Source organism: Oncorhynchus gorbuscha, unplaced genomic scaffold (genome assembly GCF_021184085.1).
Source record: "Oncorhynchus gorbuscha isolate QuinsamMale2020 ecotype Even-year unplaced genomic scaffold, OgorEven_v1.0 Un_scaffold_2831, whole genome shotgun sequence".
Taxonomy (NCBI): domain Eukaryota; kingdom Metazoa; phylum Chordata; class Actinopteri; order Salmoniformes; family Salmonidae; genus Oncorhynchus; species Oncorhynchus gorbuscha.
Window position 1 is genome coordinate 100 of NW_025747232.1, and position 18,139 is coordinate 18,238.

An 18,139-nucleotide genomic window follows, 5' to 3' on the forward strand; every position below is an offset into this window, starting at 1 on the left:
ACTATAGATGACTGTTATCATGCTGGACAGACAGATGACTGTTAAGACAGAGTGAAGAGACTATAGATGACTGTTATCAACCTGGACAGAGTGAAGAGACTGTAAATGTCGGACCATTATAATTTCTACACAGTTTCGATTTGGTTTTATTAAGTAATTAAGCGGATTCTGTGCTCCACAAAGCATTCCCGGAAGTATTGCAATGTTGGGCCTCTGGGTTTAGGGCCTCTGTGATCAAACCACCAGTGGGCCGCATTGAACAGGCCATATGTTTGACACCCCTGCTCTGACCCCTCACCCCTAACCCCCCTCTAACCCCAGGTCACCAGGACAAGCTGGGCGTGGCGGAGACCAAGCTGCTCCATACCCTTCACTGGATGCTACTGGAGGCGGCCCAGGAGTGCAACCAGGAGCCCAGCCTGGGCCACGGATGGTCGGGAGGCAGCAGCAGCTCAGCCTTCCTCCAGCCAATGGGGATTGGGAACCAGGGTTCCCCGCCAGCCAGAGGTGGCCAAGGTGGCCCAGGATCAGGCACCGGTTCTGGGTCAGGAGCGCCACGCTGTAGCGGGTCCCTGGAGGAGGATGAACACGCCCGCACCAAGCTCTTCCACAAGAGCATGGCCACTGTGGAGCTGTTTGTCTTCCTCTTTGCTCCCCTCATTCACCGCATCAAGGTACCTCTGATTCATCCTTCCTGCTGGACTACCGCCTATTGATCTGTGTGGATAGATGCTGTGGTTGTGTTTCATGGCTCTGGGAATGCTTTGGTGTGTGTCTGTGTGTCTGTATGTAAACTTTTTCGCTGTGTTGTCTAGGAGTCTGATCTGACTTTCCGATTGGCCAGTGGTCTCATCATATGGCAGCCAATGTGGGAGCACCGGCAACCTGACGTCCCCGCCTTCTCTGCCCTCATCAAGCCTGTGAGGAACATTGTGACAGGTGAGACACCCAGAGGACACCAAAGAAAGCATGTAGTACTGACTCTATGGAATCATATGAGTTCTACTCTGCTGTTTTACATGAGACATTAGTAATATCCAAACCAAATACCATAGTAACAAAAGTGATATTTTAGTCTATTCTACATAGAGTCTAGACCTTAAAAGGGATCTTCTGCCCTTTCCATAGAGGGTTCCTGGAACCGAAAAGGTTTCTTCAAAAGGACCTCTTATGGGGACAGCCAAAGAACCCTTTTGGAATCCTTTTTACTAAGAGTGCATTCTATTCTATTCTATTAGATTCTATTCTGTTAGATTCTATTCTATTAGATTCTATTCTGTTAGATTCTATTCTATTAGATTCTATTCTGTTAGATTCTACTCTGTAAGCTACCACCTGTTTTGTCAACAGCCAAGAGGAACTCCCCGGTGAACAACCAGTGTAGCCCCTGTGGGTCCAGAAACCAAGGCCCCATGGTGAGTGTTCATCTCAGGCAGCAGTGTGACAGCTGTACCCCTCCTCCAGCCCCTCCCTCCCCCCAGGGCCTCTGCTAATATTGTTATCACTTCTGAGTGGCGCAGAGGTCTAAGGCACTGCATCTCAGTGTGTCACTACAGTCTCTGGTTCGAATCCAGGCTGTATCACAGCCATGATTGGGAGTCCCATAGGACGGTGCACAATTGGCTCAGCGTTGTCCTGGTTTGGCCGGGGTAGGCTGTCATTGTAAATAATAATTTATTCTTAACTGACTTGCCTAGTTAAATAAAGGTTTAAAAAAATGTCCCTTGCTGGTATGATCTGTGTGTGTGTGTGTGTGTGTGTGTGTGTGTGTGTGTGTGTGTGTGCGTGCGTGCGTGCGTGCGTGCGTGCGCGCTTGTGCGTAGCATCTGATTAGAAGAGACTAGAAGCCTCTTGACTGACAGACTCTTATTTGCTCTGTCTGCAGGGTTTCCAGGTGGTCTGTGAAACGGCCCAATCAGATTCATCCTCCCCCGGGGCTGGAGAGCAGAGCTGTCGCCGCGGCAACTCAGTGGAAAGAGGTGGGCCGTCAACGCGACAGGCTCCACTCGACAAAGGGATCGCCAAGAAGAAGTAAGCCGTTATGAACTGTGCAGTTCATACAAAATACACAACCACGACATATGATACATGGAAAATGTGAACAGTAAGGAGACATTAAAGGGATTGGTACAGATACAGTGGCAAGAAATGAATGTCTTTTGGAATTACCTGGACTTCTACATAAACTGGTCATAAAATGTGATCTGATCTTCATCTAAGTCACAACAATAGACAAACACAGTCTTATTGAACACACCGTGTAAACATTCACAGTGCAGGGTGGGAGAAGTATGCGAACCCTTGGTTTTAATAACTGCTTGACCCTACTTTGGCAGCAATAATCTCAACCAAACATTTTCTGTAGTTGCGGATCAGACCTGCACAACGGTCAGGAGGAAGTTTGGACCATTCCTCTTTACAAAACTGGTTCAGTTCAGCAATATTCTTGTGATATCTGGTGTGAACCGCTCTCTTGAGGTCATTTCACAGCATCTCAATCGGGTTGAGGTCAGGACTCTGACTGGGCCACTCAGGTTGAGGTCAGGACTCTGACTGGGCCTCTCCAGAAGGCCTATTTTCTTCTGTTGAAGCCATTCTGTTGTTGATTTTCTTCTGTGTTTTGGGTCGTTGTCCTGTTGCATCACCCAACTTCTGTTGAGCTTCACTTGACAGACAGCCTTTCATTCTCCTGCAAAATGTCTTGATAAACTTGATGATAGCAAGCTGTCCAGGCCCTGAGGCAGAAAAGCAGCTCCAAACCATGATACTCCCTCCACCAGACTTTACAGCTGGGATGAGGTTTTGGTGTTGGTGTGCTTTGCCTTTTTTTCTCCACACATAGTGTTCCTTCCAAACAACTCAACTTTAGTTGAATCTGTCCACAGAATATTTTGCCAGTAGCGCTGTGGAACATCCAGATGCTATTTTGCGAACTTCAGACGTGCAGCAATGTTTTTTTGAACAGCAGTGTCTTCATCCGTCCTCCCATGAACATCATTCTTGTTTAGTGTTTTATGTTTCGTCGACTCGTCAACAGAGATGTTAGAATGTTCCAGAGATTTCTTTGTCTTTAGCTGACACTCTAGGATTCTTCTTAACCTCATTGAACATTCTGCTCTGTGCTCCTGCAGTCATCTTTGCACGACGGCCACTCCTAGGGAGAGTATCAACAGTGATGAACTTTCTCCATTTACAGACAATTTGTCATACCGTGGACTGATGCACATCAAGGCCTTTAGAGATACTTTTGTAACCCTTTCCAGCTTTATGCAAGTCAACAATTCTTAACCCTGGGTCTTCTGAGATCTATTTTGTTCAAGGCATGGTTCACATCAGGCAATGCTTCTTGTGAATTGCAAACTCATATTTTTGTGAGTGGTTTTTATGGGGCAGGGCAGCTCTAACCAACATCTCCAATCTCGTCTCATTGATTGGACTCCAGGTTAGCTGACTCCTGACTCCAATGAGCTTTTGGAGAAGTCCTTAACCTAGGGGTTCACATACTTTTTCCAACCTACACTGTGAATGTTTAAATGATGTCTTCAATATAGACAAGAGAAATACAATAAGTTGTATGTTATTAGTTTAAGCAGACTGTCAGGACCCGGTTACGAACCCGGCTCTCCGGAGTGAGAATCCTGACACAGACTGTGTTTGTCTCTTGTGATTTAGATGAAGATCAGATCTGATTTTATGACCAATTTCTGCAGAAAATAATTCCGAAGGGTTCACATACTTTTTCTTGCCACTGTATTTGTTGTATGAATCCCAGATTGCCCCTTTAATGGAACTGTCATGTCACATGCATATGGTGTTGTATGAATCCCAGATTGCTCCTTTAATGGAACTGTCATGTCACATGCATATGGTGTTGTATGAATCCCAGATTGCCCCTTTAATGGAACTGTCATGTCACATGCATATGGTGTTGTATGAATCCCAGATTGCCCCTTTAATGGAACTGTCATGTTACATGCATATGGTGTTGTATGAATCCCAGATTGCCCCTTTAATGGAACTGTCATGTCACATGCATATGGTGTTGTATGAATCCCAGATTGCCCCTTTAATGGAACTGTCATGTCACATGCATATGGTGTTGTATGAATCCCAGATTGCCCTTTAATGGAACTGTCATGTCACATGCATATGGTGTTGTATGAATCCCAGATTGCCCTTTAATGGAACTGTCATGTCACATGCATATGGTGTTGTATGAATCCCAGATTGCCCCTTTAATGGAACTGTCATGTCACATGCATATGGTGTTGTATGAATCCCAGATTGCCCCTTTAATGGAACTGTCATGTCACATGCATATGGTGTTGTATGAATCCCAGATTGCCCCTTTAATGGAACTGTCATGTCACATGCATATGGTGTTGTATGAATCCCAGATTGCCCCTTTAATGGAACTGTCATGTCACATGCATATGGTGTTGTATGAATCCCAGATTGCCCCTTTAATGGAACTGTCATGTCACATGCATATGGTGTTGTATGAATCCCAGATTGCCCCTTTAATGGAACTGTCATGTCACATGCATATGGTGTTGTATGAATCCCAGATTGCCCCTTTAATGGAACTGTCATGTTACATGCATATGGTGTTGTATGAATCCCAGATTGCCCCTTTAATGGAACTGTCATGTTACATGCATATGGTGTTGTATGAATCCCAGATTGCCCCTTTAATGGAACTGTCATGTCACATGCATATGATGTTGTATGAATCCCAGATTGCCCCTTTAATGGAACTGTCATGTTACATGCATATGGTGTTGTATGAATCCCAGATTGCCCCTTTAATGGAACTGTCATGTCACATGCATATGGTGTTGTATGAATCCCAGATTGCCCCTTTAATGGAACTGTCATGTTACATGCATATGGTGTTGTATGAATCCCAGATTGCCCCTTTAATGGAACTGTCATGTCACATGCATATGGTGTTGTATGAATCCCAGATTGCCCCTTTAATGGAACTGTCATGTCACATGCATATGGTGTTGTATGAATCCCAGATTGCCCCTTTAATGGAACTGTCATGTCACATGCATATGATGTTGTATGAATCCCAGATTGCCCCTTTAATGGAACTGTCATGTCACATGCATATGATGTTGTATGAATCCCAGATTGCCCCTTTAATGGAACTGTCATGTCACATGCATATGATGTTGTATGAATCCCAGATTGCCCCTTTAATGGAACTGTCATGTCACATGCATATGGTGTTGTATGAATCCCAGATTGCCCCTTTAATGGAACTGTCATGTCACATGCATATGGTGTTGTATGAATCCCAGATTGCCCCTTTAATGGAACTGTCATGTCACATGCATATGGTGTTGTATGAATCCCAGATTGCCCCTTTAATAGAACTGTCATGTCACATGCATATGATGTTGTATGAATCCCAGATTGCCCCTTTAATGGAACTGTCATGTCACATGCATATGGTGTTGTATGAATCCCAGATTGCCCCTTTAATGGAACTGTCATGTCACATGCATATGATGTTGTATGAATCCCAGATTGCCCCTTTAATGGAACTGTCATGTCACATGCATATGGTGTTGTATGAATCCCAGATTGCCCCTTTAATGGAACTGTCATGTCACATGCATATGGTGTTGTATGAATCCCAGATTGCCCCTTTAATGGAACTGTCATGTCACATGCATATGGTGTTGTATGAAGGTGAAGGCATTGCTGTCCAGTATAGTAGCCTGACTGACTGTTACTATTATACAGGACTAGTACATGTTGACCTTATAGCAGTCTAGAAAGAACAAACTGGCTGCATTCATCTAGTTTAATGTTATATAATGTAGCCTGCAGCTTCACCTGTTCCTCATAGCTTAGTATGGCTCAGTCACACACACACACACACACACACACACACACACACACACACACACACACACACACACACACACACACACACACACACACACACACACACACACACACACACACACACACACACACACACACACACGAGCGCTCATTCAGAGGTTCCACTCCATCCCTTGTGTATTATGATCAGTATAATGAGTTACAACTTGTTCCTCTCAGCCTCCCAGGCAGACACCAGATATAGACAGAGACTGAAACAGATCTGTCTCTCCCTGTCTGCCTGCTCTTACCAATGAGACACTTTACCCAATTTGTAAGTCGCTCTGGATAAGAGCGTCTGCTAAATGACTTAAATGTAAATGTAAATGTATTGATGCTAAACACACATGGTGCATGTCTAATGCTGGCACTGCCAGTGTGTGTGTGCATGTCTGATGCTGGCACTGCCAGTGTGTGTGTGCATGTCTGATGCTGGCACTGCCAGTGTGCGTGTGCATGTCTGATGCTGGCACTGCCAGTGTGTGTGTGCATGTCTGATGCTGGCACTGCCAGTGTGTGTGTGCATGTCTGATGCTGGCACTGCCAGTGTGTGTGTGTGCATGTCTGATGCTGGCACTGCCAGTGTGTGTGCATGTCTGATGCTGGCACTGCCAGTGTGTGTGTGTGCATGTCTGATGCCCGCACTGCCAGTGTGTGTGTGTGTGTGTGTGCATGTCTGATGCTGGCACTGCCAGTGTGTGTGTGTGTGTGTGTGTCTAATGCTGGCACTTCCAGTCTCCAACTCTGTACCTTGGCCCAGAGCATCAGGCAGGCACATAATGGATAGACATCGATCTGCCCACTGCCCAACCTGACCCTCAGGCCCAGTGCCCAATTTGACCCTCAGACCCACTGCCCATGCTGACCCTCAGACCCACTGCCCAATTTGACCCTCAGACCCACTGCCCATGCTGACCCTCAGACCCACTGCCCAAGCTGACCCTCAGACCCACTGCCCAACCTGACCCTCAGACCCAGTGCCCAACCTGACCCTCAGACCCACTGCCCAAGCTGACCCTCAGACCCACTGCCCAACCTGACCCTCAGACCCACTGCCCAACCTGACCCTCAGGCCCAGTGCCCAACCTGACCCTCAGACCCAGTGCCCAACCTGACCCTCAGACCCACTGCCCAACCTGACCCTCAGGCCCAGTGCCCAACCTGACCCTCAGACCCAGTGCCCAACCTGACCCTCAGACCCACTGCCCAAGCTGACCCTCAGACCCACTGCCCAACCTGACCCTCAGACCCAGTGCCCAACCTGTGCCCGCTTAGGGGAAGAATAACAATTTGGATTTAAATGATTTGGCATGCATCAAGTTAATGATGAATTCATTTTAGGGTAAAACTGTGAGTGTTGAATATAAGAGTTTATACAACAGGTTGGTCTAATACTGGAAGCTGATTGGTTAAAAGAGCATTCAAGCCGGTGTCTATTCCGCAAGTTACCACCAGCTAAATCTATGACGTTAAAATGCCTATTTACTCTGTTCCATCTGACCGAGCAATCCACTGTCTCATTAGCCCAGCCAGACAATGTATAAACATGATCTCCACTGTAATAGGCATAGACTAGCAATTGGTTTTCAATAGCGGAGATTTGTATAAAACCTGCGGTCTGTCTCCCTGACATCTCCAGCTGTCTCACAGTAATGAACGTGTAGGGGTCAGGAGTAGGGATGAGACAGACAGGCAGGCAGCCTTTCTCAACTAGTCGAAATCATGAATCTGCTGGTATCATTTTTATGGATATATGCAAATACATGTCAAATGAATCTAAATGCAGCTAGTTTGCAGGCTTTCCAACTTCAGTTTGAAGTGAATGTGTAAGCTGTGTTGTTGGCTAGCTTCCCTGAACAGCAGTGTCTCCTTCCAACTTCAGTTTGAAGTGAATGTGTTAGCTGTGTTGTTGGCTAGCTTCCCTGAACAGCAGTGTCTCCTTCCAACTTCAGTTTGAAGTGAATGTGTTAGCTGTGTTGTTGGCTAGCTTCCCTGAACAGCAGTGTCTCTTTCCAACTTCAGTTTGAAGTGGATGTGTAAGCTGTGTTGTTGGCTAGCTTCCCTGAACAGCAGTGTCTCCTTCCAACTTCAGTTTGAAGTGAATGTGTTAGCTGTGTTGTTGGCTAGCTTCCCTGAACAGCAGTGTCTCTTTCCAACTTCAGTTTGAAGTGAATGTGTTAGCTGTGTTGTTGGCTAGCTTCCCTGAACAGCAGTGTCTCTTTCCAACTTCAGTTTGAAGTGGATGTGTAAGCTGTGTTGTTGGCTAGCTTCCCTGAACAGCAGTGTCTCCTTCCAACTTCAGTTTGAAGTGAATGTGTTAGCTGTGTTGTTGGCTAGCTTCCCTGAACAGCAGTGTCTCTTTCCAACTTCAGTTTGAAGTGAATGTGTTAGCTGTGTTGTTGGCTAGCTTCCCTGAACAGCAGTGTCTCCTTCCAACTTCAGTTTGAAGTGAATGTGTTAGCTGTGTTGTTGGCTAGCTTCCCTGAACAGCAGTGTCTCTTTCCAACTTCAGTTTGAAGTGAATGTGTTAGCTGTGTTGTTGGCTAGCTTCCCTGAACAGCAGTGTCTCTTTCCAACTTCAGTTTGAAGTGAATGTGTTAGCTGTGTTGTTGGCTAGCTTCCCTGAACAACAGTGTCCTGACAAGAGAGCACATGTTCTATGCCAGAAGAAATCTTGCATCAGTAGCTCATTCTTACGACGGTATCTAAATACATTTAAGTAGAAAACAGCTTAAACAAATGCAAATGCAGCTACTTTTCTGTTATTCTGACTGCAATGTTTGACCTGACTGTAAGTTAGCCATAGTTGTTTAGCTAGCAAGCAAGGGATGAGAACGTTGCCAGCCAGTATGGCAATAGAACATTGAGATTGAATGATTGGGTCGCGTCCATAGATACAAAACAAAAATACTTATCAACTGGGTCACGTCTCGGGCCTAATAACACCCATGCCAATATATCCTCCAAACATCTGCTTCTCTGACATTATCCCTGAAGTATGCCTTAGAATTAGAAATTAGAATACTAGAATTGTCATGAACCTTCTTATGATGGGATTAAGGTCAGCCATTTTGGTCAGGGAGTTGTTCAACCATGGTTTGCTAGTGATGTGATAAGATATTGTGTTTGTGTAAAATAATGAATTTGAAGAATTTATCTGCACTGTTTGTTTGTTAGCTAGATAGCCAGACAGTTTAGATGAATGATTCCATGAATGTTTCAAATTAAATGCTAATATGCCAACATTCCATTCAAACAATGCAGTCAATCCACAGCCACACTGGCTGCATCAGTTGATGATAGGACTCAGACAAGTTGTAAATACAACACATTCTGATATTGTATCATATAACAGCATTCTCAGCTTTCCAGGAAAGGAAACATTTAGACATGTATGGTCTGTTTACATATATTTTATTTCTTTCTAATTATATAACAATATTTTAGGTTGACAATAATTCTGGTACACAATTTGTGATGTATCACATGCCTTACTTTTATTCTCCTCCATCAGTAAAATCAGGATTATGTCTCTACTGCCATTCATTCACATTAGACTGGGTGGGATTTCTCCCTGTCCAATATGGCTGCCATTCATTCACATTAGACTGGGTGGGATTTCTCCCTGTCCAATATGGCTGCCATTCATTCACATTAGACTGGGTGGGATTTCTCCCTGTCCAATATGGCTGCCATTCATTCACATTAGACTGGGTGGGATTTCTCCCTGTCCAATATGGCTGCCATTCATTCACATTAGACTGGGTGGGATTTCTCCCTGTCCAATATGGCTGCCATTCATTCACATTAGACTGGGTGGGATTTCTCCCTGTCCAATATGGCTGCCATTTTCACCCCATTCTGAAACTTTTAGGGTTTATGACATCACCCCTCTAGTAATTTAATAGGATCTCTATGGTGTTTGAATTCAGTAATACAACATATTCAATCATAGGTTCCATCAGGGGCGGACTGGGACCAGAAATCGGCCCTGTCATTTCTAACACACCGGACAATGTTTTTCCTTGAGGCCCCCATATCGGCCCATTTTTTTTTCTTGAGGCCCCCTGGGCTAAAAATCGACCAGCCCATCTTGCATTTGCCCAAAATGCCATATGGCCAGTCCACCCCTGGTTGATTTAATGTGGATATTGGGTATGGAGAATGAGAGAGATGTCTCCCAGCCATCCTCACCTTAATGCAGTGTGACAGCAGAGTGAAACGATCCATCTTTCTTCATGAGATTCACATTTATAGGACTTCCAGCTGTGATTCTAAATAAGCTCTCTCCCTGATTAATACCGCTGACGTACAGCTCCGGTGTTGCCATGCACTCCAATCACCCCTTTCCACTGTGATGCGATGCTGATGCAGTTTCCATGGCAACCCCTGCTGCAATGGAGGGAGTCCAGGTTGGGCAGTGTCTCTCCTGGGGGTGGGTGTATGTACGTCACTCAGTCGCCACAGCAACCTCTCCACAACACCAACCGAAAGCTTTGAGTGTGTGTGTGTCATTTAGACAGTGTAACACGATACTGCTCCCGCATCCTGTACTCTGACATTGATTCTTCTAGTATTGACCGTCTCAACCCGACTCAGTTTAATAGTACAGCTAAGATGAAATGCTTCACCCTCCCTCCCTCCTCCCTCTCTCTGCTTTCACTACAGTATAAATCTCATTCTATTGTTGTGGTGCGGTGTAGCCCTGTATATCGGCTCCTTTGCCATGCACCAGGGCTGTATTCATAAGGCATCAAACATAACCAAGATAGATTGAAACAAGGAGGGGCTCCCTGAGCATGTCCAATAAGAAAAGCTAGTTTCGTGTATCATTGTAAACTGTTTTTCTACAGTGTGACTTAATAAATATGAGCCACCAGCCAGTGACCTTCATCTCGGCTGCTGAGCTAAAGTCTTATTGATAGTGGGCTCACGTAGGCTGAAAATCCATTCTCTAAATCTCCACAGAAACACATGCTGCAGGGCCTTGTTATTTAACACATGCTACAGGGCCTTGTTGTTTAACACATGCTACAGGGCCTTGTTATTTAACACATAATACAGGGCCTTGTTGTTTAACACATGCTACAGGGCCTTGTTGTTTAACACATGCTGCAAGGCCTTGTTGTTTAACACATGCTACAGGGCCTTGTTATTTAACACATGCTACAGGGCCTTGTTATTTAACACATAATACAGGGCCTTGTTATTTAACACATGCTACAGGGCCTTGTTGTTTAACACATGCTACAGGGCCTTGTTGTTTAACACATGCTACATGGCCTTGTTGTTTAACACATGCTACAAGGCCTTGTTGTTTAGCACATGCTACAGGGCCTTGTTGTTTAGCACATGCTACATGGCCTTGTTGTTTATCACATGCTACAGGGCCTTGTTGTTTAACACATGCTACAAGGCCTTGTTGTTTAGCACATGCTACAGGGCCTTGTTGTTTATCACATGCTACAGGGCCTTGTTGTTTATCACATGCTACAGGGCCTTGTTGTTTAACACATGCTACAGGGCCTTGTTGTTTATCACATGCTACAGGGCCTTGTTGTTTATCACATGCTACAGGGCCTTGTTGTTTATCACATGCTACAGGGCCTTGTTGTTTAACACATGCTACAGGGCCTTGTTGTTTATCACATGCTACAGGGCCTTGTTGTTTAACACATGCTACAGGGCCTTGTTGTTTATCACATGCTACAGGGCCTTGTTGTTTATCACATGCTACAGGGCCTTGTTGTTTATCACATGCTACAGGGCCTTGTTGTTTAACACATGCTACAAGGCCTTGTTGTTTAACACATAATACAGGGCCTTGTTGTTTAACACATGCTACAAGGCCTTGTTGTTTAACACATAATACAGGGCCTTGTTGTTTAACACATAATACAGGGCCTTGTTGTTTAACACATAATACAGGGCCTTGTTGTTTAACACATGCTGCAGGGCCTTGTTATTTAACACATGCTACAGGGCCTTGTTGTTTAACACATGCTACAGGGCCTTGTTGTTTAACACATGCTGCAGGGCCTTGTTGTTTAACACATGCTACAGGGCCTTGTTATTTAACACATGCTACAGGGCCTTGTTGTTTAACACATGCTGCAGGGCCTTGTTATTTAGCACATGCTACATGGCCTTGTTGTTTAACACATGCTACAGGGCCTTGTTGTTTAACACATGCTGCAGGGCCTTGTTATTTAACACATGCTACAGGGCCTTGTTTTTTATCACATGCTACAGGGCCTTGTTGTTTAACACATGCTACAGGGCCTTGTTGTTTAACACATAATACAGGGCCTTGTTGTTTAACACATAATACAGGGCCTTGTTGTTTAACACATAATACAGGGCCTTGTTGTTTAACACATAATACAGGGCCTTGTTGTTTAACACATGCTGCAGGGCCTTGTTATTTAACACATAATACAGGGCCTTGTTGTTTATCACATGCTACAGGGCCTTGTTGTTTAACACATGCTACAGGGCCTTGTTGTTTAACACATGCTACAGGGCCTTGTTGTTTATCACATGCTACAGGGCCTTGTTATTTAACACATGCTACAGGGCCTTGTTATTTAACACATAATACAGGGCCTTGTTATTTAACACATGCTACAGGGCCTTGTTGTTTAACACATGCTACAGGGCCTTGTTGTTTAACACATGCTACATGGCCTTGTTGTTTAACACATGCTACAAGGCCTTGTTGTTTAGCACATGCTACAGGGCCTTGTTGTTTAGCACATGCTACATGGCCTTGTTGTTTATCACATGCTACAGGGCCTTGTTGTTTAACACATGCTACAAGGCCTTGTTGTTTAGCACATGCTACAGGGCCTTGTTGTTTATCACATGCTACAGGGCCTTGTTGTTTATCACATGCTACAGGGCCTTGTTGTTTAACACATGCTACAGGGCCTTGTTGTTTATCACATGCTACAGGGCCTTGTTGTTTATCACATGCTACAGGGCCTTGTTGTTTATCACATGCTACAGGGCCTTGTTGTTTAACACATGCTACAGGGCCTTGTTGTTTATCACATGCTACAGGGCCTTGTTGTTTAACACATGCTACAGGGCCTTGTTGTTTATCACATGCTACAGGGCCTTGTTGTTTATCACATGCTACAGGGCCTTGTTGTTTATCACATGCTACAGGGCCTTGTTGTTTAACACATGCTACAAGGCCTTGTTGTTTAACACATAATACAGGGCCTTGTTGTTTAACACATGCTACAAGGCCTTGTTGTTTAACACATAATACAGGGCCTTGTTGTTTAACACATAATACAGGGCCTTGTTGTTTAACACATAATACAGGGCCTTGTTGTTTAACACATAATACAGGGCCTTGTTGTTTAACACATGCTGCAGGGCCTTGTTATTTAACACATGCTACAGGGCCTTGTTGTTTAACACATGCTACAGGGCCTTGTTGTTTAACACATGCTGCAGGGCCTTGTTGTTTAACACATGCTACAGGGCCTTGTTATTTAACACATGCTACAGGGCCTTGTTGTTTAACACATGCTGCAGGGCCTTGTTATTTAGCACATGCTACATGGCCTTGTTGTTTAACACATGCTACAGGGCCTTGTTGTTTAACACATGCTGCAGGGCCTTGTTATTTAACAAATGCTACAGGGCCTTGTTGTTTATCACATGCTACAGGGCCTTGTTGTTTAACACATGCTACAGGGCCTTGTTGTTTAACACATAATACAGGGCCTTGTTGTTTAACACATAATACAGGGCCTTGTTGTTTAACACATAACACAGGGCCTTGTTGTTTAACACATAATACAGGGCCTTGTTGTTTAACACATACTGCAGGGCCTTGTTATTTAACACATAATACAGGGCCTTGTTGTTTATCACATGCTACAGGGCCTTGTTGTTTAACACATAATACAGGGCCTTGTTGTTTAACACATGCTACAGGGCCTTGTTGTTTAACACATAATACAGGGCCTTGTTGTTTAACACATGCTACAGGGCCTTGTTGTTTAGCACATGCTACAGGGCCTTGTTGTTTAACACATGCTACAGGGCCTTGTTGTTTAACACATAATACAGGGCCTTGTTGTTTAACACATGCTACATGGCCTTGTTGTTTAACACATGCTACAGGGCCTTGTTGTTTAACACATGCTGCAGGGCCTTGTTATTTAACACATAATACAGGGCCTTGTTGTTTAACACATGCTACATGGCCTTGTTGTTTAACACATGCTACAGGGCCTTGTTGTTTAACACATGCTACAGGGCCTTGTTGTTTAACACATAATACAGGGCCTTGTTGTTTAACACATGCTACAGGGCCTTGTTGTTTAACACATAATACAGGGCCTTGTTGTTTAACACATGCTACAGGGCCTTGTTGTTTAACACATGCTACAGGGCCTTGTTGTTTAACACATGCTGCAGGGCCTTGTTATTTAACACATGCTGCAGGGCCTTGTTATTTAACACATAATACAGGGCCTTGTTGTTTAACACATAATACAGGGCCTTGTTGTTTATCACATGCTACAGGGCCTTGTTATTTAACACATAATACAGGGCCTTGTTGTTTAACACATGCTACAGGGCCTTGTTGTTTAACACATGCTACAGGGCCTTGTTGTTTAACACATGCTACAGGGCCTTGTTGTTTAACACATGCTACAGGGCCTTGTTGTTTAACACATGCTACAGGACCTTGTTGTTTAACACATGCTACAGGGCCTTGTTGTTTAACACATGCTACAGGGCCTTGTTGTTTAACACATGCTACAGGGCCTTGTTGTTTAACACATAATACAGGGCCTTGTTGTTTAACACATGCTACAGGGCCTTGTTGTTTATCACATAATACAGGGCCTTGTTGTTTAACACATAATACAGGGCTGAAGTTTGAAGGAATTGTCCGTAGAGCTCTGAGACAGGATTGTGTCGAGTCACAGATCTGGGGGAGGGTACCAAAAAATATCTGCAGCATTGAAGATCCCCAAGAACACAGTGGCCTCCATCATTCTTAAATGGAAGAAGTTTGCAACCAACAAGACTTCCTAGAGCTGGCCACCTCGCCAAACTGAGCAATCGGGGGAGAAGTGCCTTGGTCAGGGAGGTGACCAAGAACCTGATGGTCACTCTGGCAGAGCTCCAGAGTTCCTCTGTGGAGATGGGAGAACCTGAATGCCAAGCGTCACTTCTGGGGATGTTTTTCAGCTGCAGGGACTGGGAGACTAGTCAGGATCAAGGGAAAGATGAACAGAGCGAACTACAGAGAGATCCTTGATGAAAACCAGAGCGCTCCGGACCTCAGACTGGGGCGAAGGTTCACCTTCCAACTGGACAACGACCCTAACACACAGTGAAGACAACGCAGGAGTGGCATCGGGGCAAGTCTCTGAATGTCCTTGAGTGACCCAGCCAGAGCCCAGACTTGAACCCGATCGAACATCTCTGGAGAGACCTGAAAATAGCTGTGCAGCGTCGCTCCCCATCCAACCTGACAGAGCTTGAGAGGATCTGTAGAGAACAATGGGAGAAACTCCCCAGATACAGACCACTGTAGATACTGTTCTCTGAGGTGATCGCTCCAGGTAGGCCTGAGTACCAAGCTGCTTGGTCATGGAGGAACCCTGGGGGAGGAAGGGACAGAGGAGAGCGACCGAGAGCCTGTTCTGTTCTATACAATAGATTTCACCGTAGATCTCTATCTTAACAGGCCGAAGATGTGTGTGTGTGTGTGTGTGTGTGTGTGTGTGTGTGTGTGTGTGTGTGTGTGTGTGTGTGTGTGTGTGTGTGTGTGTGTGTGTGTGTGTGTGTGTGTGTGTGTGTGTGTGTGTGTGTGTGTGTGTGTGTGTGTGTGTGTGTGTGTGTCTCAGGGTTACCACTAACATTTTAATTTACCAGACATTTGATCAATTGACCGGCCCCATATGGGTGCGTAGCATGACTAGGGTGTTTACCCACGGTGCTCAGAATGACAGAAATCACATTTAGAATGTGGTAATTCATAGTAACAGAACATGCAAGTCGAGGATGCAATGATGTGTGGTCCTTACCGAATTCTAATGTGCACATTGACCATGTTAGAATAACTGTCCATACGTTACAGTTACCCAAATACAGGTGTGCCGAGCTTGTAGCATCATACTCCAGGCTGCTTCAACAAAGTACTGAGTAAAGGGGCTGAATAATTAATTATGTAAATGTCATATTTCCACTTTTAAATTTTTTATACATTTGCAAACATTTCTAAAACCCTGTTTTTGCTTGTCATCAAGGGGTATTGTGTTTAGATTGATGAGGTAAAAAAACAATTAAATCAATTTTAGAATATGGCTGTAACGTAACAAAATGTGGAAAAAGTCAAGGGGTCTGAATAAATTCTGAACACACTGTAAGTGATGAACGTGGCAGGAAATGATGGGGACTGGTAATTTCATTTGAGGCAGATGCAAGTGATTTCAGTCAGAGATTTACAGATTGTTCTTTGCAGAGCTAGAACATAATATCAGACATCAATCTAGTTTTTTTTTGAGGTGCTGATTTGATCATTTGAGCTCAGGCTGTTTACAAATCATAAACTACAGTAATAAGTCCTGCCTTTAACAACTATTTGCAAAAGGCCGGGTCTAGGCCGGGTCCGGGCCGGGTCCAGGCCGGGTTACTGTAAGGCACATTGTGATAACTGCTGATATCAAAAGGGCTTTACAGATTCATGTCACTAACTTCCTCCCACCCTCTCTCTCTCTCCCCTCCCTTTCTCCCCTCTCTCTCTCCCTATACCTTGTCTCCCCTCCCCCTCCCTCTCTCCCTGTACTTGTCTCCCCCAGGACCTCTGCCCCAGCGGGCATCTCCGTCTCCCTGGCCCAGCGTGCCCGCTACGCCACCTACTTTGACGTGGCAGTCCTGCGCTGCCTGCTGCAGCCCCACTGGACAGAGGAGGGGGTGCACTGGGCCCTCATGTTCTACCTGCAGCGCCTGCGTCAGATCCTGGAGGAGCACCCGGAACGCCCGCCGGAGCCACTGGTCCCGCCCCTGCCCCGCCCTCGCAGCAGCTCCATGGTGGCCACCGCCCCCTCTCTCGTCAACACCCATAAGACTCAGGTGGGTTATAACCATTGTGTTTATGTCAATCATTAGTTAATACTACAGTATTATATGGTGTTATAACTACAGTACTGTAAAGCCATAAGACACAGGTAATACTAGTACTAGTATAAGTAGTAGTATTTGTAGTGATACAACAGTTAAATGCCCTATATAGTATAGTATAATTAAGCAATATGGCCCGCGGGGGTGTGGTGTATGGCCAATATACCACGGCTATGGGCTGTTCTTATGGATGACACAACGTGAAGTGCCTGGATACAGCCCTTCGCCGTGTTATATTGGCCATATACCACAAACCCTTGCGGTGCCTTATTGCTATTATAAACTGGTTACCAACGTAATTAGACCAGTAAAAACAAATGTTTAGTCATATCCCTGGTATACGGTCTGATATACCACGGCTTTCAGCCAATCAGCATTCAGGACTTGAACCACCCAGTTTATAATCCCTATATAGTATAATGCCTTATATAGTAGCTCTTATTACAGTATTATCAAGTGGTTCAGGTTTTCCCATAGTTATGCCATCTTAAATACTGTATATGAACAATGTTGACTGTCTCTATGCAGTAAAACGTCCTATTGCTACACTATATCTCTGATTGACACCTGTCATTCACTCTTGACCCCTGTGCTCTCTGCCCATATAAGGACATGAGTCTGAAATGCAATGAGGAGGAAAAGTCCCTCAGCTCAGAGACCTTCTCTAAGGTGTCCCTGACCAACCTGCGCAGACAGGCTGTACCCGACCTTTCCTCTGACCTGGGGATGAACCTCTTTAAAAAGGTGAGATGCATGGAGATACACGTACAACTTCTCAAATCTGGCTTTATTATATTATTTTTCTATTAGTCTCTCTGTTTCTCTCTCTCTCCTTTTTTCTCTGTCTCTGTCTTTCTCTCTCTCTCTCTCTCTCTCTGGGTATTGGGCCCTCTCCTCACAACTATCATTGTCTTCTTTGTCTTTGTAAATCATTTCAAACATTTGGCCGACATTTTCTCTCCCTTTTATTCATTTGACCTTTTAATATGTTTCGACCTCTCAATGTACCATTATACGCAGCTGACTCTTGCTAGGTGGAAATAAAGCCCTGCTGTAGTTAGAACATTTAGAATGAATG

General features: G+C 44.7%; 1 protein-coding gene across 1 annotated transcript in view; it reads left to right on the top strand.

Annotated features, from left to right (window-relative positions):
- Positions 1-321: 321 nt before the first annotated feature.
- The window catches only part of LOC124026779 (protein unc-80 homolog), a gene marked incomplete at both ends in the record, with an annotated part of 63,553 nt that continues 45,735 nt past the window's right edge, over positions 322-18,139 (top strand). The window contains 6 exon segments of the mRNA XM_046339522.1: positions 322-674; positions 816-939; positions 1,351-1,415; positions 1,886-2,031; positions 16,740-17,013; positions 17,671-17,805. Coding sequence (XP_046195478.1) covers positions 322-674; positions 816-939; positions 1,351-1,415; positions 1,886-2,031; positions 16,740-17,013; positions 17,671-17,805 — 1,097 coding nt within the window.